General features: G+C 37.0%; 2 protein-coding genes across 3 annotated transcripts in view; both read right to left on the bottom strand.

Annotated features, from left to right (window-relative positions):
* LOC307169381 (uncharacterized protein) overlaps window positions 1–26769 on the bottom strand; it is a 301523-nt gene that overhangs the window by 230914 nt on the left and 43840 nt on the right. The window contains exons 1-6 of one of the 2 annotated variants that reach the window (XR_013823102.1): window positions 24959–25192; window positions 13294–13474; window positions 13064–13179; window positions 11643–11683; window positions 10529–10844; window positions 9102–10365 (exon numbers count right to left, since the gene is read on the bottom strand). Coding sequence is in view for 1 of the 2 variants with exons in the window: in XM_079889997.1 (XP_079746123.1) it covers window positions 10127–10365 (239 nt within the window). In the remaining variant the exon portion in view is untranslated. Of the gene's footprint in view, window positions 1–9101; window positions 10366–10528; window positions 10845–11642; window positions 11684–13063; window positions 13180–13293; window positions 13475–24958; window positions 25193–26769 lie in introns of those variants that run through there. The other variant, XM_079889997.1, reaches the window with a different exon arrangement.
* The window catches only part of LOC307169592 (sodium channel regulatory subunit beta-4-like), a gene marked incomplete at its 5' end in the record, with an annotated part of 199970 nt that overhangs the window by 12120 nt on the left and 161081 nt on the right, over window positions 1–26769 (bottom strand). The window lies entirely within an intron of this gene.

Genomic DNA, 26769 nt, shown 5'->3' on the forward strand with positions numbered 1-26769 from the left:
GTCTGGAACGTCCCTTTATGTCTCTTGGGTCTATCTGGGTCACCGAAGCAAGGGGGCGCCGTTGTGGCAACTCTAGGGGGAATGGATTTGGGTTGCAGACACGGAGGGGAACCTTCCCACCTTGCACCCAGCTCAATGATCTAGCAACACACCACTCCTGCCCATGGTGATCCAAATCTTCAACTAAGACCGCACAATTAGGCTGGTTGGTAGCTTGTGGGACGTGGGCCCAGACGATCATCTCACTTCCCGGGGGTAACACTACAGGTGGTTGTCGCTGGAGTTTAGCCACACCTTGGAGCTCTACCTCAGGCATGGAGCTGTTTACTCTTTGGCAGGCGGCGAAGGCTGCATCCCAGGCTTTCTCTGCAGAAGGGGAAAACACAGATTTAAAAGCTGCAATACCAGGGTGTCTACCCTGGAAAATGCCCGCCCAACAGTCTGCCACCACATTCATACCTAAAAGTCCATATTCTGTGTTTATGCAGTCATCTCGTACGATAACCACCCCCTTCTCATGCACTTCCACACCCCCAATGTTAAAATTCAGTACTGCATAGCCCACATAAGGAATTTGAAGTCCATTAGCAGCTCTCAAAGCCAACCAAGATATTTGACTGGGATCTTGCATACATTCGTCACTAAAATGACGCTGGAACAAGGCTTGGCTAAAGAGTGTAACTTGAGAGCCAGTGTCTATTATGCATGGGATCCGTCACCCTTGGACCAACACTTCAACCTCTGGGCACCTACCCACCATAGAGGGCCTTTGTAGGGACGTGGCTAAGGGCCCCTCCCGGTTCACTGGCCCTGCTGTGACCGGGGGTATCGAAAACTCGACTGAGCTGGACGTCTCCTTGGACAAAAACGCTGTATATGTCCCCCTTCTCCACAATCATGACAGATGGCGCGGCCTTGAGCATCCCACTGATAGCGCTGTTGGTCGGGGGGGGCTGACCCCAAGCGTTGGCGACGGGGGTCACGGTCGGAGTGAGGACGCCAATGTGGCTGGAACGGTGCCTCAGTTGCTGGGGATTGTGTTGCTGAGGCTTGGCCCAGATGCCCCTTCAGTTCTTCTACCAAGGATTTCCCCAAAAGTGTTAGCTGCTCCTTTAATTCCTGTTGTAATTCGGTTCGCAATGAATCCTTCATTCGTTGCCAGTCCAAAGCATTTTTCCCTTGGTCCTTCACTCCAGTTGGTGTCGCTGCTGACCTTGATGGAGGAGTCAAAAAGGTTGGACAAACCTGAACCTCTTCCTCTGGGGCCAGCTCTTGTTCTAGCGCCTTCGCTTCTCTACAGGCATCAGCAAAAGTGGATGTTGGGGTCCGGCGGAGCTGTCTTGACAATTCCTGCTTTATCAGTCCATGTCTCAAACCCATAACGCATTGAGTTCGCAGCAATTCATCATCTGTTCCAGCAGTCAGGGGTTCTCTGGCCCGCCACCTATGATGCAGCTCACGTAGACGAAGGGTAAATGCTCCTACCCCCTCCCCTGGTTGCTGTTTACAAGTAAAGAACTGAATACGTAGTTGAGCAACAGGCTGCTGACCACCATACAATGAAGCTAGGGCATCTAGAATTTTTACATCAGTATTTCGTTCTCCTTCAGCCAATAGCAGGATTTCTCTTTTAGCATTCCCCTCCAATGCACTCAGCACAAAATCAACCTGCTGTACCTCATTCAGCCCCTGAGCCCGAATAAAAGCCTCAATTTGGTTTCTCCATTCTTGAAATTTAGAGGGCTCCCCTCCATCAAATTTTGGGACCCATGGCCCTCCCATAAACCATGGCATTAACGCATTTACCTGGGGCTGCTCGTCGTGACTCATATTACTTGTGTATGTCAAGGGCCCTGCCGACTTACGCCAAAAATGTAACGTGATAGTTCAGACACACGCAGGAGGTTTTACCCTTGTCATACACAAGTAACGGACTTACACCAAAAAGTCTTATAAAAATACAAAATTTATTTATACAACAATTAAAAAAAAAAAAACTAAACACTTGTATGCATAATCAAGAGAGCAAAAACATTAGATGTAACTGCTACAATTCAAGGGCTCGGAATAATGTCAATCTGGCGCCCTGGTTAGACAGCGAATGAGAAGGGCTAACACACAAATCACGCCAATAAAGTCATATGTAACAGCACACAGTCACACGTGAGATTTACACAGCAAGGGCAAATAGCAAGTTTAAAAACCGGTGTAACACTTCAAAATAACCCCACACATTAAGGAATAATGGTACAACTAAATTGGTTTGATCAGTACAAAAGCCCTAAAACCAATTCACATATAACCAATTAAAAATAAAACCCAGACGAGCAGCCAATATACTCCTAGACCGAGAGAAGTTTACATAAGCAAAACATCACAATTATATTATGCATGGAGCGGAGTTTCATCGAACACAGTTAACAGTCTAGTCACTCACGACCCCGCCCACTTGGCGCTCGTAGTGCAAAGGGAAGGAGGCGCTAAAGGTGAGGTGATGACAGCGACCCACACACGAAAATCCCAGCTCCAACGATTCCCAGGATTCGGTGACCAACGGGAGAAACCGGAACTGTAGAGCCGAGCTGAGAGACAATGGAAGGGCAATCAGTCCCAAATAAACACACGTCAGTGCCCACTCTTTCGTAAACGATCAGAATTACCACTTCCCTTAGTATGAATAAATAGCGCGCGTTGATTATTCTCGTGGGCCTCTCGCTGTCAGGAGTCAATCGCGTTTCGTTGTCACTGCGTGGAGTCGAATATCCAACACATCGGCACAAAGGCAGTCAAGCTTGTCTCGTTACGGTCTCTCTCACGGTCAAGGAACGCACGCAAAGGACTGCATGCTGGTTCTTATATTCAGTGGATCTACCAATCGCGTTGTACCACTGGCTCATCAGTAACATTGGACACACCTGCAACCACAGACTTGCAAATACACATGTACACCTGGTAGACATTAACCCACCCTCACAAGTTGTCAGACAGTCAGTGTTATCCTCCCGTTACATGTGTTCCTGGACTTTTATATTGAAGTGTATTCTCAGAGTCAGTCTGACAGTCAGTAATTAGGAAAATTCATTCAACATCTGTTTGTGTCAGGAATGGATTTCTGCAATTTAAGATAATCCATAGGCTACACTTTTCTAGGAGTAAACTGGCAAGAATATTTCCAGAAATATGACATGTTCTAGATGTCACAGAGAAGAGGCCACTGTGGGTCATATGTTTTGGACATGTCCACAGCCGGCGATGATGGAGGGAGGAGCCATGGAGGAATGGAGGAATGGAGGAATGGAGGAATGGAGGAATGGAGGAATGGTGAAGAGGGCCGGCATGGGGATGACAGGATCAGCCTTTGTTTATAGTCATATGTAGGCATGTAGGTTTGGTTGTGTGTGTGTGTGTGTGTGTGTGTGTGTGTGTGTGTGTGTGTGTGTTGCTTGTTTTACTTCACTTTAACTTTTTGAATTTATTGATATTTGTTTGGCTTATACATCTTTATATATTTTAATGTATTGTTATAACATTAATATTTCTCCTGATTTTGACATACTGTATATTCTTTTGTATTGTATGATTGTATTGTGTTACTATATGGACAAATGCTTTTGATTCCTATTATCATCATACTGTTTCTGGTTTGACCTGATGCCATTATTTGATGCGTTTCATTGAATAAGGAGTGGTGCTGATGTGGAAACTGTGTCATAATTATACACACATGAAGAGATCCATGTATTTGATGATCTGGTGCTGAGATCCGGCTGGGGCTCTTAGAGGCCGTTAAAGCCTCATGGACCCTCAGAGAGTCCCAGTGCACTGCCTCAAAACACAACAACAGATTTGGCTTTAATGTCTTTACAAAGTTTTACTGACATTTTTAATTCTTGCATGTTTGGTTTGTCTTGACCATTGAAACTTGTTAATTTTCCATATATAATTAAAAAATACTACAAAATAAAGGTAAGGTCGATGTCTACATGGCCAAAGCAAGACATCATATTCTGTAGAGAATATACTGCAGTTTCCTCTTCTGTCTCCAATAGGCTGATAGTGATAGTTCTCCATAATCTAAACAATTCTGATAGCCTGGCTAACGTCAGACCACATCTCATTGAGATATAAAATTGTGAATAAAATCGCGCTGCGAGCAAGGCAGTATGGGGAAACCCAGGCTACAACTCTGATACTTTTCATAATAAACCTTTAAATAGACTGTATATTCAGTGTCTACAAAGTGTAGGTTGGTTGTGACGAGAAGACTAGACTTTTATTTGGAAGTCAAACATTATTATCAGAGAATCCTTGTGGTGTTTTTTTTGTTTGTTTGTTTGTTTTTTTCAAGTAGAAACAATGTAAGGGAAGTGTATACCTAATTGGCTTATTTTATTATTTTGGTAATGAGAAAACATTTAGTTCTATTAAAATATCCAAAACCTTCAACAGATGAAAAAGGGATTGTCTGCGCACAATGAAACACAAAGCTCCTTGCCTTGAATACCTGAGAATACTGAAAATTTAAACATGTCTGTAACTTTACAACACAACTTTTTTTGCATTTCTGAGCGTTTATTCCTGTTTATAGTATTTTTTCCCGTATTTGACTTGTACTGTTTTTCGTACCTTGATTCTCTGCTGTCTGCCTTGAGCTTTGCCTTAGACTCTGTTTGTTTGCCCTGCCCTGACCTCGGCCTGTTCCTGTTTATTCTGTCGCAATTGTACCTTTTACTGCTTGTGAATCTGACTATCAATAAACTGCAGATGGATTCTCACTCCGATGACGCTTCATTACACAGTAAACAAATAGAAACTTTAATATACACTTAAAGCACTTAAGATATTATTCAAAATTTTTATAATTTAATCTAAATAAATCTATCTTGCTTCCACCATGCTCACTTCATGTAAATATACATTACTGTGAAAAAGTTTTAGGCATGTTAGTACCAAATAATATAGATTTAAGACACAGAAGGACATAGTTTACATTTCCAAACATTCAATGTGACATTGATTATAATAATCCAGTAACATGTTGGTAGTAACGTTTGTGTGTGTGTGTGTGTGTGTGTGTGTGTGTGTGTGTGTGTGTGTGTGTGTGTGTGTGTGTGTGTGTGTGTGTGTAAAAGCAGAGTATTTGTATGTATTACAGCATTGTTGTATTGTGTTTTTGTGTTATGAACACAATGCTTATTGAACCCTGTTCTCATAGTGGTCAGTCTGGTTCTACATAGATACGTTCAGTTTGTCTTTGTCTCTTTTAGTTTGCAGAAGTGTATCACCTGATGCCATTGTTTGATGATTTATCAGAATAGTGTTGCTGAGGCTCCAGGATACTGGAGTTATAAACATTGCCACAAGTAAGAAGAGTCCAGTCCTATTTCTCCACAGATTTCTATACTGAAATACACCAAAGCCCCTTTCACACAGAGATTCCGAAAAATACACGGATAAAGTGACCCGGGATTTGACCCGGGTTCGTTTGATTTTGGTTCATTCACACTGCCAGTGATTTTCCGGAATCAGAGAGCGCGTTCACACACAACCCGTGTATGTCCCGGAAAGACACGTGACATCGATGTGACTTGTAATGTCTCAGCAGCGTCTTCAGTTTGCTTATGAGCTGCGATTTCTCTCTCGAGAAACCACGCTTGTGCATTTATTTCTCTGATTCGATCCTAAACTTGAGCATTACGTACCGCTTCACAGCTGGCGAACCATCCCGCGCTTCAGCGTCATCACTGCGACACGGCATTATTACGGCTTTTGTTCACACAGCGCGCGTTCCGGGACTGAACACGGCAATGTTACTAGGTCCCCAACCCGGCATCGATGCCGGCATCAATCCCGGGTCGTGTTTGCGTTCACACAGAAGGCGTTCCGGCAATTTGCCGGCAATTTCCCGGGTTCAATGCGCTGTGTGAAAGGGGCTCAAGAGTCTCATTGGGCCCTCAAAGAGCCCCAGTTACTGTAAAGAGCCCAACACCATGTCTCTGGACATTATGATCATTTGCTCGGTTCACTCTGGTCCTCTTCTGATTAAGCAGTTATCATTGTCCATGAAAAGTTACGTGTCAAAAATTTTGCAATATTCAGCACACAAGAAAGAAGTATCCTGGAGTGAGTGACGTACAGTAAGACATGAATAAAGTTATAATGGGATTTGGGACAAAAAAAATAATAATTAATTTGATGTGCTGTCAGGAATTAATAATTTTTGTCTACACGATGTGCAGTTTTAATCTTAAGAAATATAAATGATAAATATAAAATGATCTTCCAGTATTAGTGTTAGAGCTGTGCATCAGTTTTTATCTATTTTATCTTTTGCACATTGTCATACAAATACATTGTTTTAATTGACGTGATATCAGGAATTAACGAACATGTTTGGTAAATGATGTGCAGTATTAACATGAAATTATACACAATACATTTAATACTGTCAAACGCAGTGTGAGAAACAACACTTGTGGTAAAGAAGAACTTACTGACAAACTCATTTCCTTCAGATTCAGCAAAATCATGTTCCTTATTCAGTGTTTGAAGATCTTATTGTGTTAGGCTACTCAATAAAAACACTGTGATGCATTTGGCAAGAATATAATGGAACAAAACAATGTCTTTTGCACCAGAGAAGAACTAATGAAAGATCAAATCAAAAAATAATCAGAAAAAGCTTATAGCTGTTTGTCATTTATGGCACTGAGACAGAACAGAATGAGTCAGCTTGAGTTATTTTTTTTATTCAAGAGAAATATGATGAAACAAACCATAAGCACAGCGGATAATACAGCTGATGCAACACAAATATTAAAGGTCATTATATTTACACTGTCTGCTTCTCCTGTATCTTCTGCTTAGTTTTTAGTGGATTTGTGTCCTGTTTCCTATAATGTTCCTATCATTTACATACAACAGCATTCAGACTGGAGGATCACTAGTTGAGCAAACACTAATTGTATTTAGATTTGAAAAAATCATTTAAAAATTAACATCATTAATCAACCTGTTTTACACACCATTGATGATCAGCTGTACAGTCAGAATAAGGGTTTGTGAAGAAACAAGTGTATTTTCCTGCATCAGGTTGTTTAGTGTGTGTGAGAAGATATTTCTCTCAGAAACTCATCAGGGAAAGTTTCAGTTCTGTTCTTGTACTCCGGGTCCAGACTCTAAATAATTATCCTCAATTATTCTATACACAATCATGTCATTATTGTCTCTCCAGTGTACATCAGTGTCTTGAAGTTTCAGATCATGTCCAGCGGAAGAACACGGCAGGAGAACAGAAGCACCAATAACAGCCTCTACTGTTTCCTGCAGAGACACTGAAACAACACAAACTGTCCAAACACAAGACTGACATTACTTCATGTGGCCTGAATTTGACTATTAAATGAGTTGTTCAGATGTTCACCTTTGTTTATCAGCACTGCAAACACACAGATGAAAGTCAAAGTTTGATTCCCACACAGACGGGATAAGATGACCTTGTTGATAAATGATATCATGTTTTGTAAGTGATAATAGTGATCACTAGATTTAAATAGAAACAGGATCTGTCCTGTTTATAAGCTATTTTAACTATAGTGAGATCTGGAGCACTAGCTGGTATTTAACAGGTTTTACTAGTGAGGATTTTTTGAATAGTTAAGGGCTGGACGTCATAAACAGTAGCAGTCTTTACTTCAGCTGTTTCACTTCAACATTTCTCTGAATGATGTCTTATATTCCTGCTGCCATTGAGTCTTAATAAAGAACAGTGCTGCTGGATCCTGATGAGAGTGTGCAAATACGACCATATCACCCTCATCCTCAAATCACTGGCTCCCTGTCTCTCTCAGGATTGAGTACAAGGTCTTCCTCTTCACACACTAGTTATGGTATTTATTTTGGTTGTTACTAAATTGAAGCACTTTGGGAATATTAAAAATTGAATATTTTTATATTTTGCTTTAAAGTGCGTTACAAATAAAATGTATTATTATTATTTATGCATTATTATTTCTTGACTTTAGTTTATCATCACTGTAACAGCAGGACAAGATTGCAGAACAATAAACGAGAGAGAATTGAAAAGAACAGGGAAATACAGCCTGACCTTTTCATGAATTTGCCTTTCAAATGGGCTCAAAAGTAAGACTGTACAATAAGAGACTGTTTTCTCTGACGGGACGAGAGATTCAGAGATTCAGAGATTCAGGATTGTCAGACTAGATGTGTGTGTGAGTGCGCAGGTACAGTGTGTCCCATATACACCGTCATGTCTTGGTTTTGTTTATTATTACCAGTTACATCCTCATTCTTTTCATTCTTACAGAGAAACTGACAGAGACATATTTATGCAAATATATATAAAAAATAAAAAAGTTTGATAAAATATTGAGACAGAACAGGCAAAAAAGGTGCACAATGATTTACTTTATTGCATAAATGTTGTTCAGGTTTAATATTATTGTCCTGTTTCACTGTTTACTTTTATCATGACAGGAACTCACAAACCTGACTGACAGTTTTGTATTTCCTTCTTTTTGACCTTTGTATTGTATGTATTATTGCATTTTGTATTGTGTTTTGCAGTATATTAAAATACTTTGAAGCCTAATCATCATACTGTTTCTGAATCACACAGAGGCATTCAGTTTGATTGTTCATCAATATTTCGTAGAGCTGTGACCTGATGTCAGTATATGATGTGTTACATTTACTCATAAGGAGTGATGTTGATGTGGAAACTCTGAGCATCAGGATGTTTGTCATACACACATGAGAAAAGCCCAATCCCATGTGTGTATTGTGATGTTCTGGTGCTGAGATACAGCTGGCCCTTAGAGAACATTCAAACCCTTACAGGTCCCTCAAAGAGTCCCAGTGAACTGCCCAAAACACACCAAGCGTCAGGAAGGGGTTAGTGTTGATGAGGAGACACTGGCGTTCAGACACTGAGTGTTATCTAAATGTGTGAACCAAAGTCTGATGTGCTGTTTTTTTTTTTTTTACACGTTGGATAAAAGCATCACCTATATGAATAAATGTAAAACATTTGGTGTTAGTAAAAAGTATAAGATAGTAAATATCCAAACAATTGTGACAGATGCATTGTTTTCATCAAAACAATTTATTGGGTCTTGAACATCATGAGATCATGCAAATACAATGAAACTATGCTCCTTGTTTCCTCTGTTTATACATGAGAATATCTTAAACACTTCACAGTTCCTGCAAATAAAACATTATTTTCAAGATGAATGTTTACATAATTTAAGGCAGCAACATATTGACAGACTCACTTATGTTTTAAATTTAGCCAAAAATGCAACTTTTCAGGATCTCATTCTGTTAATAGGATTAATAGTTAATAGGAATGCAGTGCATAAGGCAAGAATAAAACAAAACAGTCTTTTACATCAGAAAACTGTAAAATATAAATATAACTTTAATATAAGTGGAAAGACAAGGCACAGTAGCACACTTTATACACACTAGTAAAAGCACTTTCCTTAAAAGTGATAATCATAAAGGGTACAAAGTATAAATATAGTTATTAAGGCAAGAATACGTAACGTTTGGTCCTTTATCAGTTGCAGATTAAAATACTTGTGGAGGAACATTAAGTTCTGGTAAATACTATGTGAGTCACTCTGCTTTTCTGCAGATTAATCTGATGGTTTACATCACTTTTGACTTCATCATAATTAGGACTTTGTCAATTTAGATTTTTTTTTATGAGATTATTTAAATTTTTAGCATATTAGCATATTTTTAGCTCAGAGCCAGATATGAGACAAACGCGCACGGGTGAATGAAAGGAAGAATGCTGTTTCCCACAAAATCATCCTGTAAAATAAAACTGTTATAGGCTTAATGTGATCAGCAGGAAATACAGTAACACACACTCACTCAATCTACATGATTATATTCTGTTGTATGTTATTCAACCAAATCCTTTACACACTTTTATGAATATTTCTAATTTTTTCTATCTAAAAGTTGTGGCAGCAAAATGAAAGCACAACCTCCTCCACTGACTCTGTGTTTAGTGCTAAAGCTCATGCAGTTTCTGCTGTTACAGTTATACAGTTGTGTCACATACCAACTGCTTTATCAATATTATCAGCTATTACTGATTCATGTGTGCAACCTCCTGAGCGTCTGAACTCATGTCATGTCTGTCTGCCCTACGACTGCTTGAGTTATTTCTTATCCGCCGAGCTACAATGAAACTTATAACTACTATAACTATAATTCCAGATGCAATGCCAATCCAGAGCTGAGGCGATGATGTTTCCACACTGCCTGGTTTGGTTTCTCCTTGGTTTTCTTGTTCAGTCGATATGGTCACTTTTTCTGTTGTTGATTCTGAAAAAAGTTTGAGAGAAAACATTACCTCACTGTGATAAAGATAACAGACCTATAATTTATATACAGCAGCATTCAGACTGAAACATCACTAGTGAAAATTATTTAGATTTTAAAGCAAACAACTTTAATTCAATTACACAATTCCAGTAGTTTCACACACCATTGATGATCAGTTGTACAGTAGGTTGTTCAGATGAGTGTGAAATGAGGCAAGTGTATTCTCCAGCATCCGCAGAAATAAGTTTGTGGAGTTTGATGGAGAAGTTTCCTCTCTTGTACTCCTCTGGAAAAGTTTCAGTTCTGTTCTTGTACTCTGGATCCTGTTTCTCTAGTGAACGACTGCTGGGAATTATATCACACACACTCTTGCTGCTGTTGTGTCTCCAAAATACATTCATATCTTGAAGTTTATGATCATGTTCAGTGGAAGAACACGGCAGGAGAACAGAACCACCAATAACAGCCTCTACTGTTTCCTGCAGAGAACATGAAACAACACAAACTGTTATTGACCATATTCACAGTTACTTCCTGGTTTTCAATAAGCCTTGGTTATTCCCAGTGAACTGTTAGATTAGGTCAGAAGAGCGTTTATTGGGTCAAATTAACCATTTCCTGTAACACTGTAATATTTTTTCAAGTTTCACTTTTGAATTAATATTAAATATGATAAAATCACTAGGTTTAATAATAAACTGTAAGTTGAAGTATGACGTACTAACAAAGTCTCATAAAAACAATACGTTTTCTTGCGAATAAATGACAGAGTGAGCACTGCGCTCTCCCTTTATATTAACAGAAGCTGTCAGTCAGTTTAACAGAAGCTCACTGATTTCAGTACACTTGTGAAAACTCCCATTTTGTTCAATGAATCTAACTAAAGTGCAGAATAAATCTTTAATTTACAGTGTATAGATGATTATTTTCACATGAAAGTGTGAAAACTGATGGTTGAATTGAATTCTGCTGAGGAGGAACACGTGTTTTAATGTTGTCTTGTGTTTGAATAACTAAATTAATGCAAGGCCTGACTAATTAAGTGACTATAATCTGATTATAAACTAAGTATTACACTATTGATGCTGTTAAAGCTACATCAGGACATTGAAGATACCGACACACCAGCAAAAGACATTTCACCGGAAGTTTTCCAGCTGGATTATAATATTGCAGAAGTTCTTATAACATTTCGTGCAGATGGTCAATTGTAACTGTAACTTTAACAGTCAGTGGCATTAATTTATCTTTCAAATGTAATTTATTTAGGTGCTCACCTTTGTTTATCAGCACCGCAAACACACAGATGAAGCCACAACTGCAGAAACATAAAAAACAAGTTTAACTTCATTTGGTTCAACTTGAATAGTACGGTACAAACACTAAAGTCATGAGTTTGATTCCCACATAACACACATAATAAAGGTAAGATGGTAAGATAGGATAGAGTGTCTCTCCCATACTTAGTTTCATTACTGATCACTGATGTCACTAAATTTCTCTCTAAATATGTTACAAACTGGCAGTAAATGTTTTTAAGGGGACAACTTTACCCTTCTTATCCAATTGGTAAACCCTTGAATTTACTTCAAACTACTATCAACTAAAACTCCCTGCACACCAGTTCAAACAGCTAATGCTAACTGCTAACCACTTAATCCAGATAATAGTTACAAGCAGATAAGCCATGCATATAAGCTTTATATTCATTAATTAACCAATTCAGTGTTTTAACAACACTTAAAATATTTCTTTTTTACGTTTAGTTAAAATAAAGCATTTATTTAGCTACATATATGGCCTTCATTGATGAGAAGTACATGTGTGTGCAAATAGCGTTTCATTATGCTTTCAGCAAACAAACCTGATTATCATGGTGGACCAATATTACCAATATATATTTAATTTGACTTTAAATTGCAAAAATACTTTTGAAATTAAGGTGAAATACTACTGTTTACAACAGAAACTGTAGTAGCTCTTCAGCTTCCGTGCGCCATGCGTTCGACGTAAGATGACATCAGACGTAAGTGACGTCAACAGAAATCACGTGAATGATCAGACATGCGCAGATATTCGTTCATCTTAAATTTACTTCGGTAGGCTATAATCAAGACTCCTGATTTTACTGTTTTTACTGCCTAAATTATCTGGTAATTCATAGTTTTTACTTGCATAAAACCATAATTTTATTTACAGTAAAATTGCATTTAATATGATGTTTTAAAATGTATAGTAAACCAATTAACATGTTTTAACTGTAGTGTACCAAATATTGTGTACAAAATATTGTGCTAGTTTCACTGAAAAATCATCAAAAAAGAAGCAGTTTTTAGCGCAATTTTCCACCGGACAAATTGCGATTGTTAACTCATGATTTCTGTTCTGTGCGTCTGTGCGCACCAATCTTGCACTTCTATCTACTCCTCAACCAGACCACCTAGAGACTTCGGGTTTTCGGCATTATGTTAAGGAAGGTCTAATCTCGGGAACGCACAAAAAAAAATCCAGGAAAAGATTTACTATCTCTTAGTGTTGTGATCCCATGAGGTGAGAAAATTGCGCTAAAACACTCACTCAACAAGTTTTTATTACTTGTTTCTGCAGGATGCTATACTCACCCTTCTGTCTGATGTGACGTCTGATCCAGTATTAGTGAAATGAACAGCAGTAAATGAGTAAATGTTCTCAGACTTACATGAGTATCTGAGTGAAGCTTCTTTCTTAAACTCCTCTGAGAAAACACTGTGTTGACTTTAACACTGTAAGAGCAGGACAAGAACGCAGAGCTTCCAGTGACATCCTCATTCTGACCTACAGAAGAAAAAGAAAGAGAGAGAATTGAAATTACCAAGGAAATACAGCCTGGCTTTTAAAAATGGTTTTCAAAAATGAATTAACAAATGAATCTTCTACAACAGATATTACCCGTTTCCTTTTCATATCTGATCTCAATTCAGAAAGATCTTCCTCACAGTTCCTCTCTCTTGTTTTCATCCTGATAGACTGAACAAGCTCTCAGAGACTGAGGCTGATAATCTCTGATGAACTGATGGGAGGAGGAACAGACTGATGGGAGGAGGAGGAGACTGATGGGAGGAGGAAGAGGCTGATGGGAGGAGGAAGAGACTGATGAGAGGAGGAAGAGACTGATGGGAGGAGGAAGAGAGACTGATGAGAGGAGGAGGAGACTGATGGGAGGAGGAAGAGACTGATGGGAGGAGGAAGAGACTGATGGGAGGAGGAAGAGGCTGATGGGAGGAGGAAGAGGCTGATGGGAGGAGAAAGGTTACAGGTTTTGTTTATTCGTCTAAAGAGAGAGAAAGCAAAAGCTCACAGTCTTGCAATGAATTTGCCTTTCAAACTTTATTTATAAACTTACAGTATCAGCATGTAGGTTCAGTTGTGTGTTGCTTGTTTTAATTGAACTTTTTTTTAATTCATTGGCACACGTACATTAGTTTTGCTGATTACATCTATTCTTTACATTATTAAAATGTTAATAGATTCAAAATTCGAGTGGCTTTATTGTTATGGTAAAAAGCTTTACATTGCCAAAGCATTGCTAACATTGAATTACATATTTACACACAATTAAAAAAAAAAGGTTGATAAAATAATAACAATGAGACAGAAAAGGCAAAAAGTACACAAAGATTTCTTTTGTTATTTAAATGTTTGCATTTCTATTCTTTTGAAATATTATTCTGTATTGTGTATTAGCATTTTGTTTTGTTTGTAGCATATTGTTTTTAATATTGTCTTAGTATGAGGACAAAATGCTTTTGATGCCTATAATCATCATATTGTTTCTGAAATACACAGAGGCATTAGTATGACTGTCCTTCAAGAGTTTGCAGAGGTTTGACCTGATGCCAGTATATGATGTGTTTCATTCAGTTCTGCTTGATGTGGAAAAATCAAATTCAAACAGTGTCATATGTTTCCTCTGCTGCCCTCAAGAGGCTGCCATTGTTATTTTCCCACCATATAAACCCAATGAATCACTCACATACTATTCAAAATAACCTTTTAAACTGTAGGCATACATGTTAAAAAAAAAAAAACTTTTACAAACCATTTGCAAGTTTTATTGAAAGTGCAATCAATTAAATGTAATTGATAAATCATCTAATACCATTAAATATGAAGTGTCATTATAAAATGTCTCTTATTAAATTGAAGGGCATGTTTAGTTTGTTTAATATAGTGCTTGTTTAATCAACTCAATAAGAGGCTATTAACGTCAGGTCATCTTTATTTACATAGCGCTTAATACAATACAGATGTTTTCACACAGCTGTACAGTGATAACAAGAAAGATTATGTATTTCAGCTGTTGTTCAGCTGAAGTCAGTTCAGCGTTATTTCAGTTCCATTGTAAAGATAATCAATTATTAAATTAGTTAATATCATCTATAAAGTAGTTCTGCAAAAAAAAAATATTTCATCATCCAGCTCAGTTCAGTTCTCAAACAACAGCGTCAGTTCAGTCAGATCAATAATACTGTTGAATATTAATATTTAGTGTCCCCAACTTGGTGACAGTGAAGAAAAAAACCTTGGGAGAAACCAGGCTCAGTCGGAGGGCCAGTTCTCCTCTGGTCATATATATTTTATTTGACTATATTGCATAAAAATACTTTTGAAATTAGGGTGAAATAGTACTTTTTCACCAGAAAGTATCGTAGCTCTACAGCTTCCGCACTGCATGAGTTCTATGTATGGCATCAGACGTCAGTGACGTCAACAGAAATCACGTTAACTGATCAGACATGCGCAGATATTCGTTGAGTCTTGAGTTTCATAAAAATAGCAATACAACATTATTACAACTTCTCTGTCAAGGATAACACAATAAAGTAGCATTAACTTATTTGTATTGTGGTGTTTTTTTTTTTTTTTTTTACAAGACATCACGACAAACCATGCACACACACACACACACACACACAAAACTATCACAAAAAAAAAAAAAACTATCACAAAAAACACACATATATATCCATATTAAGCCATCCTATCTAAAAACAATCTCTTCACTCTTATACTAAAACAGGGATTAAAGTGAAAAAAATTCTTCTGACTTTTTAGGCCAAGTCATATTCCTTTACCTTTTTAAATAGTCGAGACCAATAGCGTTTTAAGGGGAGACGTTTTAACCGCTTTAATATTGCCAGTAGGCGTATTTTAAAAGCTATTTTAATCTATGAAAACCAGGCAGGGAGCATACTAATATAATTATAATTTGCCTATATATATATATATATATATATATATATATATATATATATATATATATATATATATATATATATATATATATATAGGCAAATTATAACACGTTTACACAAAATTTGTTAACACACACAAGTAAGTTACTTTTCCCCTTTACTTAACATCAATTGTAAGAATATGACTAATAGTAAAGACTAGTACTAATAAATAAACATTAGGCCTTTGCTAAAGCTATTAAATAGCAGTCCCAAACTAGTTTTTGTTAATACAATGTTGGTATGAGCCACTACAGTCATTTAAAAATATAAAAAAAACAGGTGTACATTATCACTTTTTAATGGACACCCTGCAGCCAATCAGAATCGAGTATTCACCCAGACCATGGTATAAACAATATTAACAATAACTGTTAATGAAACATGGAAACTGCTCCTGGTGAAAAGAATGAGAATCAAACCTGCACTACTTTTATTTCGTGTAATTTACAACGTAACGGCGTTGCATGCTCGTAGTTTCTTTTGCACTTGATCAGTGAGGCGATACAGCGCGCGCCGCTGCATTTGCGCGTGCAATTAAGTGTGCGCTACGAGAACAGGATAACGGCTGACAGGACAAGAAAGTCCGTTTTTCTGAGGTGAAAAACTTTATTTCAGCGTACACTTATGTCACTGCCTGCCTGGTAGTTCCTATTGTGCTGGGTTTTCTGAAGTAGTCATGATTCGCCTCTCATAACATAACATGTATGGCGAGTGGATCATGCCTTTTCTAAGTCTACCCTGAAGAAGGCGAAGGAGCAGTCTACCCTTCCGTCGCCGTCAGTCCGTGTCTATTTTTGAATGGGATTGATAGAGACGTCAGACGACAGACCGGCGGCGACGTCACGGCGGCGTCACAGTAGTAACGTATACCTTACGGCGACGTGGCGACGGCGTACGTGAGAAATGTATAAAAAATCATAACGTCTGAACCAGGCACGTCGCCTAATAAGACGCCTGATACACACGTCGTCCCTCAGTACGTCGCCTAATAAGACGCCTGATACACACGTCGTCCCAATATAATGTTATTTTTCCCATGTTGATAACGAAAAGTGAATAGCATGAGTAAGATTGGATTTGCAATAGGCTATATCGGGAGACATGATTTTTGTTTTGTAGGAAGCTTTTCTTTAAAGTGAATTTTTGTTTAATATTAAAGCCTCTTAATTTTAAATTTGTCATCACCCAATTGTATGGATTTAATAAAAAAAGAAGCGAATATTCCATAAACAGGCTCTAACTTGTTGGTCTTTCTACAGCAGTGTTTCAATAAATGGTCTATCTTTTCTAGACAGAAAAGTTAACAACAAAGTAATAAAAAAATGTATTTGCAAAATCTATCCCTGCCTCCAGATACAATGGTCCCCCTTGTATGAAAATATTAATTGGAATAGAGCATGGAGTAACCCACATACATTTTTAATTACAAACAAAGTAAAAGAAATATAATTTAAAATTATTTACCATTATTACCCCTGTAAAAAGATTATCTCTAAATTTATAGCCTACCGTAGACGAAAAATGCAGCTTTTGCTTTATGGAAACGGAAACGTTAGACCATTTATTCTATAATTGCTCACACAGCTCTTCTCTGTGGAATGATATAGCCTACAATGTTTCATTAATGGACAACTTGGCTCAAACATGGCCTACATTTATCTAATTTTGATATCTTCTTTTACTTTTCTGACTCAAATTTCTCTGTACAATATATAGTCAACTTAATCATTTTGTTGGAAAATTCTTTATTCTTAAATCGAAGTTTATGAAAAACTACGGTGACGCATTGCTGCCACATATTTTTTTCCACTCAATTGTCGTAATAACGAGATCTTATGTCGTTTTAACGACATATTTTTCTCGTAATAACGAGATCTTATTTCATTAAAACGACATATTTTCTTGGCCTTATAAGAACGTGTGTAGTCATGTACAAAATATGCCTTTATCCACATAAAATTGATAGCCAATCATGTCTTTATCATACGTTCAAAAAGCTGAAGAAATAGCAGCCCCCAACGGACATTCATGTTAAAAGATAAAATTCTGTACACACCTTATTAATAACAGATGAGCCCAGAATACGAACATTGTGTTTAATTCATAGACTGTAAAAAAATAGGTTGAATTGCATATTAGGCTAAGCATTTTCCTCTCATAGAAGAAAAAGCTTAATGTGGCTTAATATACTTCAGTGATAAAGATCAAATGCTGTACACACCTTATTAATAAACCATACTATCCTACAGAAAAGCAGATGAGCCCAGAATATGAACGCAATGCATTTAATTATACGTTAAGCGTTTTCCGATAGAAACCCTTTATTATAAAGAAAATAAAGGTGGCTCTTAACGTGGCTTTCTATGGGAGGATGGCAATTGCGGTGCACAGCAAATCCTTTAAATGGTATTCAATGCAAAACAAAAATGAAAAATAAAAGTAGCCAATAAAATAAACAAATTATTGTGGCATTAATTAGCCCACAAACAATATTTATTTTAAAGACTAAACGAATTTGTTTAAAGAAAAAAAACAGCGTTGGGCGTTTATCTGTAGAGTGTTTCAGCCGCCCTTTTCAAACTGGCGCAATAAAATGCAACAGAATTTGATTTGTTAAACATGAAGGACTTATCAGTCTGGCATGGCCGCTCGCTCTAACGTTAACCTAGATAAATGTTCGCTATTATTAAGCGCATATCCGAGTGTTTGTGCGGAGTGTGGAGCGCGCACTGCATGGCACACATGGACGCGCCGGTGCCATCACTCGCATTTTCCTATCAACAGTGGAAACAACTTAAATACTCCATTTCTGGTCATACAGAAAAGAATAATACATCAGTCGCAACTTTATTTGTGTAAACTCTCAACAACAAGAAAACGTTGTGCTTTTGTAAAATAAAAGAAAACGAACGCGCTTTCATGATCTCTGTGAATTGGAGCGCGTCTCAAATGAACCGAAAAACAGTTAGCCTCACAGACATGAGAAATATAACTATCTATATAAAGTTTATAAATAAAATAAAAATGTCCACCAACGAAAAAAAATCCAATCGAAAGCAAATACGGTAGGCTACCATCTGATTAGGCTATGTGATCCTGTCCGTATGAAAGGCGCATTCATTAGCCTACTTTTGCCGGTGCTTTGCGGCAAGTTTTATGCGCTTGAGCGCGGAATAGCCATATATACACCCAGGATTGAATATAAACGTGCGATTAGTCCTAATTGCTTAAATAAATTACTACTAGTCTAGAAAAATCCTTTAGTCTATGGCAACTCTAATCAATAGCCTACATTTAATATTTGACATTATTTAATTAGTAATTTTATCCAGCTCTTTACATTAAATTAGTTGAGTTAGCATAATTAGTTAATGAACAAATAAAATAATAAAATAAAGTTTAAATTATACCGGTAACATTGCTTATTCCACCACACAAAGGATTGTTTATGGTGACAATCCGTTATACATGTGAAGATTGTATATGGCTGTATCTTGAAGATTTTTGTATTGTATCTTCTGTTATAAAGATGAAGATTGACATTTCGTTAATTAAACAAAATAAGAACACAATGTTGTAAAAAATAAACAACTTAGGCTATCTGTTAGATGTGTTTTGACTACTTTTTGTTTAATTATCTCTAGGTAATGAAGATATAGCCTATTAACAAAAATAAATCTTAGGCTATATATAATATATTATATAAAAAAAACCTTATAGGCCTATATAAAATATATTTAAAAAAAGGGCCTCATTGATTCATTTTGCCTGATTGGGGGCTGTTACTATTTGCATAAGCTTTTTGAACGTAGAAGTGTGAAAGGCGCGATAGGCTGTCAATTTTATGTGGATTATAAAGGCAAAAAACGAGAAAACGAGAAAAATATGTCGTTTTAACGACATAAGATCACGTTATTACGAGAAAAGATTACGTTAAAACGACATAAGATCTCGTTATTACAATAATTGAGGGGAAAAAAAAAATATGTATGTGGCAGCTATGCGTCACCGTAGTACTGCTCTTGATGTGTAACAATTATCGTCAGTTATCCTCTTGCGCCCTCTGTTGGCATTTGTACATACATATGTTCATTGTTTATATATTTCTTCATGTATTTTAATAGTGTTGTTAAATAAAATAAAATAATTACAGTTTTTCTCGATTGCTTAAACACTATAACCAGGCTTTTGAACTAAAATTTCAAAACCATAATGCCATTTTTCAAAAAGCACACCCATTTCACTAAACTATAAACACTATTCCCTGTTTTGACACATGAGTCAAATTTGTTGAACTGTCACTGCAAAACTCTACACACAAATCCCTTCATTTCTCATTGCCTACACCATGTTGTCATATAGAAAGCACTAGCATTCAAAATTGTTCACTCAAGTCAGCACAGCTTCAGCTCAGTTAGCACACAATTATCCAGGTGGAAACACTAAGAGTCAAAATTTAACACACATCAATCAGATCCTTCAATAGATAGATAAAAGGGCCCAAATCAGATTATTGAGTTTTGGAACAATGGATCCAGAAAGACATGAAGGAAGAGGGATAAGAATGAGGAGGAGGAAGGGCTAGAAGACAAGCAGTCTCAGATGAAATTAAAGCCACTCTAGTTGCCCATGTCTTTATCAATGGTATGACTATGAGGGAGGCTGGGCTACGAGTAAGGCCAAATTTGAGTCGCTTTACCGTCGCCTCGAGAGCCTTCAGGGAGGTGTGGTGGCAAACAAAATTACTGAATAAGAGACAAACATTTCCAATAGTCTTTGATGAGGTTTATTTTCTTGCAAGAAAAGGCCAGCAGTCGTACAGTCACACAGAGTGGCTGCAGAGTGTGACAGTGAAGGGAGGGCTTCCTTTCTCCTTTATAGTCTTGACTCCCAGAATGTTATCTTTCTAGGCCAATGATGGTATTTCAACCGTATACGTGAAACATTCTTAGACGTGTTCATCATATTGTATCCTTGAGTGGAGACCCTCACGTCCCAACACTCTTTACCATTCCAATAGGGTATATGTCGAACGTTGCATGACGAAACCGGAAACCTGGTCTCATCGCATCCGCTTGTCATAGAAAGTGTTAACAGCCGTATGAACTGATGCCGATATCTATGGAATTTTAAGGTAATCGGCTAACCTATCTATCTCACTTTGTTATTGGCTTTTTATTCTATTTAAATATCTAAACGTTAGTGTGAAGATTTTTTTTTTTTTTTTTTTTTTTTACTTTTAAATATCGATCTTCACATGCGAGGGACATTGGTTATGATCATCTTTGCTCGCTCCTTTTAAGTTATCTTGAGTAAAACCGTAAAAAAATGCATGAAGCACATACAAAAGACCTGAACCGGAAGCGATGCGTACTGTTTTCCGGTTTCGTAATGCGGCGTTCGACATATACCCTATACAATTCAAATTCCATATTAGAATATGGTTTGTGTGTGCTCTTTTACTGTCATATGTTGGTCACACACATCTTACTGTAAGTAAATATAAAAAAAAATTTAGAGGAGAGAGTAAAAAAAAAAAAAGAGTAAAACAGGGGGAAAAAAAATATTTGTGTGTGTTTTCTGTGTATGAATAAAAATGTGCCAATGTATCCATTGGTTGTGTCTTTTGTGTTCATCGTGTGAAAAGGTTTGTGATGGGGGAACCACAAGCAACATAACTTACCAGTTTTGGAAATGTTGTTTTGAATTTATTGCACCAGTGTGTGTTAGACTATGTTGTAGTGTGTGTGATTTTGATGGCTTGTGTGTCCAGTCTGAGGTCAAAGTTTGGTTTTTCAGCAAGAGTGAATGGTTTTGAGTGTAGAGCTTCATTTTGACCTGAAAATAGGATGTTTGGGGAATTGGGTGAGACGTTATGGATTTGTGTTTATAGTTTTGAGAATACGAGGCATAGTTTCAAGAAATGTGTTTAAGCAATCGAGAAAAACTGTAATTACTTTTAATACCCTACTTTATTTGAACCAATTATATTGCCTCATTTGTAATTATGTATTTAAGTAAAGGCTATTGTTCACTTCAGATCTATCTTTATGACCAAAAAATATATAGCCTAAATAAATAGTCGACACTGACAGCCCTAGTCTTGAACATTTGACCATGAACCTACATTGTTTTGCATTTTGTGACTAAACGACTATTTCCCTATCTTATATTTTTTCATTGTTGATTTCTTGAAAATAATAGGCTATTAAAATACTTTCTTGTCACCTTCTCCTGTAAACAATATCGTGAATAGTTTCATAGTGTGTATTCGCCCATTATGGTCGACTGTGTAAATTAAAATTATTACCACCTTCAAAAGTAAAAACTCAGAATGACACATTCCAGAATATTATGTTTATAGATTACAATTAATGAATTTATCTGTTCAACTTTAAAGTTGTTGTTAATAATTGTGCAAAAAGTTGTGACTTTGATGGTGTATAATTTGCATAGTCCTCATATCCACTAGAAAGTGAGTGAATTATAAAAAAAAAATTAAAAAAAATATGTTCGTAAACCATTCAGAGATGACATTAATGACATACACAACTTTGTATACAATACAAAATTTGATATTTTCCATGTCATCAGAATACAAGAAAAGAATGATTGATTAGAAAGATAACAAAGGAAAGATAAGAAAAGCTAGGGGGGGAAATAGATATTATTTTATTGTGACGCGACATTGGAGTCATGCTGTGGTGAGACGTTGGTGTCACGCGTCTGTGATGCCACGTGCTGTGGTGAGACGTTGGAGTCACGCGTCAGTGGTGCGACGTGCTGTGATGCGACGTTGGAGTCACGCGTTGGTTTCACGCGTCTGTGGTGCGGCGTACCCCTTCTGTCAGGTAAAAGTACACGACTGTCGACTTCGGTAAGTTATCCGTGGCACTATCCACTCGTCATAAACATGCTCTAAACACGCACGCAGAGTGGAATAGGAGGAGCGGGGAGCAAGGATCACAGCGCAAATTTGAACTATATCGATGCGATATGGTCTAATTCCATATCGCATTTCAAAAATATATCGATATATTTTTATATCGATATATATCGCCCAGCCCTACCTGCATTAAGTGTGTCACTGAAATATAGTTCTACCTCAGCGCTCAGCTGTAGCCTGACATGCACTTTCCGTGAGCGGTAATTGAAAACCCGGAGTGGACCGTGAGCGGAGTGATTACAGAATGCTTAGAGTGGAGAGAGGAACGTGCTTTTGCTCCACTCCAGGCTTTGATCACATCCCCCTCAGCAGGGTGAATACACCTCGTCCTTCCTTAAAGACCTTTTCAAACTAAAATTAAGATATTTATTACACTATTTGAGAAATGAAAGCCTATTACGGCCTTAAAATTATGAAAAGTGAATTTAAGACTTTAAGGACAGACTGGAACCCTGCAATTGACGGAAATCCGTCATAGACTTGCTGCAATTAACGGAAATCCGTCGTAGCGACGGAGAACTTTAATCCCTGCTAAAACCAACATTATCTGTTAAAACCTTATGGCTACTGTCCAATGGCAACTTATTCCACTCCTGCGCACCTGTATATTCAAACATCCATACAAAGTCTTACTTTTTGTACCATGTTTAGTTTCAGGAAAGCTAACCGTCTTTCAATGAGTAATCATCCAATCTGCTGAAAGTGTCCATTATCCACATGAGTAAAATAATAATTTCCTAAAACTATTCTCAATAATTTATTTTGTGACCTTTGTAACTTTGTCATCCACATACTGGATAAATCAGTCATCCATGAACAACACGCATACTCAAGTTGACTTTGTACTAGACCTGTAGCAAGAACCTTTAAACTTTATTTAAAAAACTATCTACATATACATTTAATTCAAGCATTAACTTTTCCTAAAACTTTCCATGCCATACTTACACCACTTAAATTATTATCCAGAACACAACTAGGATAATTTACTTATGTTCTCTTTACAACTAGGGCTGGGCGATTTAAATCGTGAGATTGTTATGCGCATCTCGTCAGTAAAGCCGGTCCCTTGATTAGTAGTAAATCGCCATCACCTGCTTTCAGATGGAGCGGCATTCACTACAAAGAGCCGTAGTTAACTGACAAGCTGAGCCATATCGCATTAATTATCGCTGGCGATACGTCCGCGATTTTAATGCTCCCTCTGGGCTCTATTTTTCCGTAAGAATGGTGCCTTTTCATTGCTACGCTGATGACACCCAGATTTATTTTCCCCTTAAACGCTCAGGCAACATGTAAAATGAGGATGTAAAAATATGGATGGATGTCATCAAATTTTCTCAATCTAAACGAAAAGAAAACAGAAATTATATTCTTTGGTCCCCCCCCCCCCCCCCTCGTGACATTCCCACAAACTTGGTTAATGATCATCATGCCCCATCTCAAGCATCTCAAGCCAAAACTCTTGTTAAAAACTTTGAAGTTTGGCTTGACAGTGAGTTGAACTCAGTGGTTAGATCTTGTTTCTTTCATCTCCGTCTTTCCAAAATTAAGCCTTTTATGAGCCATTCCACCGAATGGGTGACATTTACGTCCCCAGAACATCATATGTATAAAATTGCATGAAAATTAACTCTAAAATACATTTTATTATTAAGCAAAATGTCCTGCATATTAAGCTAACTACAAATTATAAAATTTATAATTAAAAACATTAATAAAAACTACATAGAACACAAAAAAAAGCATTTGCTGCATGTCCCGACTCTCTGTCTCTAAACTTTGCCATGAAATATAATGATTAAAATCCTTCAGAAATCTTAAGTTTTGGGGATTGTTGTGTGACTTTATATCCAATGTATTTAAAATGTTTGTTTGTTTTTATGAGAAAAAAATATTTTATCTAATATTTTAGATAAAATACACATGTTTTTATATCATCACGTTTACACTACTGTAACTCACTGTATTGTGGAATGAACGCTACTTCCTTGGCCCGTTTCCAGTTGGTCCAAATTGCGTCAGCAAGACTTTTATAGGGCCTCCGTAAATTCATTCACATTAGCATCATTGCATTGGCTGCCTGTGCAGTTTAGAGTGGAGTTTAAAACCCTAGTTTTTGTTTTTAAGTTCCTAAACAACTTAGCCCCCTCATATCTATCTGAACTTCCATCTCTTCTCGAGCTCTTCGCTCCGGTAGCTGCTAGTCATTGATTGCTCTTTCAATTGCTCTTGCGTTAGTGTTTTACGTGGCATCTACGTTAGGCCTATAACGTTACTGTAAATTCCATTTTTATGACTTGATTCCCGGATTTCCTCTGCATTACTGAAATGATTGGCGTCATAAACATAAATCATAAACGGAACTTACCTTTCTCTACATGCGGGGATGGTGTTCCCGAACATGTTTTATGTGTTTCCTCCTTTTGCAGCCAAATTAGCGTCCACAATTTTTGCAAATTGGATATGCTCGACTCGAGGACAACCACGCGTTTTTTTTTTTTTTTCTAAATCCAAGTATTCCCATACTGGCCAGGGGTTCGCTTCACGTGTGTGTGTGTGTCTGTGTGAAGAAGCTGTCTTATCCGTCTCCATATTTTTTGTGATTTTAGCGCGTCTCTTCTCCCCTGGTTCTCCCGCCCTTCAATCGATCAATGCTGCAGTTTCCGGAGCGCGGTCGACCCACTAGATATAGGCCTATACAATGTGAACATATGTTGTCTGTGAATTTTTAATATAATTTTTCGTGTAAAGAATGCTACAATTTAGCGGGTAGAAGTTTGATACGGTTAGACTTTGTGTGAGAGCACTTTGTGGACTACAGTATTATTATTATTATTAAAAATAATAATAATAATACTAATTTAATATATATATATATATATATATATATATATATATATATATATATTTTTTTTTTTTTTTTTTTAATTAGTATTATTTTTTATTTTTTTACTCAGTAACGGATATGATTTAAAATGATTTAAAATGTAGCGTATTGTAGTAATACTAACTTCAAACAAACAAAAAAACTTAAGTAAAATTAACATTACAGATTTAAAGAAAAATACTTTAAAAAGTAGAAGTAGGCATCACTGATCTATATAGAATGATATCATTATATAGATCAGTGGTAGGCATACACAAAAAAAAATATCAATTACAGTAACGCGAGTGTGTAATTCGTTACTTTCCACCTCTGGTATTTGTATAAGTTAGACTGAATGATGATGTGCACTTGACAATTGCACTTAAGTAAATCTACAGTAACACAGTGCACTATATATCGTTAAAATAAATGTAATCTGGTTTAATATATGTTGTTATAAAATTACATTTTAAAGTGTGGCTTAAGTATCTAAATACAGCATCAATGTATTACAGCATTTGAAAGATTTAGTTCAGGTGTTTATCCAGTAGAGGGCGCCACACAACAGTGAGAAAAACACTAAACAACTCTTGTCTTCTTCACTGTATTTCTATATCTTTAGTTCTGAGCATAACATGCACTGTATTCTGTTATATTTATGCTTAAAACAAAGAAGAATGACTTCATTGAAGTAGTAAATTCTCAGAAAAGTCATAACAGCTTAAACAGTTTGGATTCTTGAAGTCACCTTGAATTTATCTTTATCTTTTATCTTCTTGGAAACATGACTAAACTATGGTATGTTTGATATTCAAGGTGGTAAGGAGCACATTTGCATCTTTCCCAGAAGAATATGTACATAGAGGTGAACGTGATTTCGCTAAGGACGAAGTTTCCTGAATCAACATCCTTGTTGGTCCTGGAAAAACATCCTTATCAACCAATCACATTATAGGTTTAGGTTTAGGGCTACTGTTAGGTTTAGTCTTGGGTTAACGTTAGGGGCTTGAACACCATCTTTATCAACCAATTATTGTCCACTGATTTGAGGGCTAGTCTATGGTTTGTGTGAGGTGTGGGGTTCTGGTTTGACTGGAATGTTGTATTTAGGACCAACAAAGATCTGAGCCGTGGGGAATCCACGTGTACCGGATGTGGGCCGGATCTGGGCCGACACTGTTGCTGTCGGGGAGGAACTAAACAAACAAAAAATAAAACAATGTACAGGCATTCCCGGTGTGCAGAATGCATCGTACATTTGTTCCTACTGGAACTTTCTCTGGGATTTTACAATTTGTGAATAATATAAATGT

Source organism: Squalius cephalus, assembly GCF_949319135.1.
Source record: "Squalius cephalus genome assembly, chromosome: 13".
Lineage (NCBI taxonomy): Eukaryota > Metazoa > Chordata > Actinopteri > Cypriniformes > Leuciscidae > Squalius > Squalius cephalus.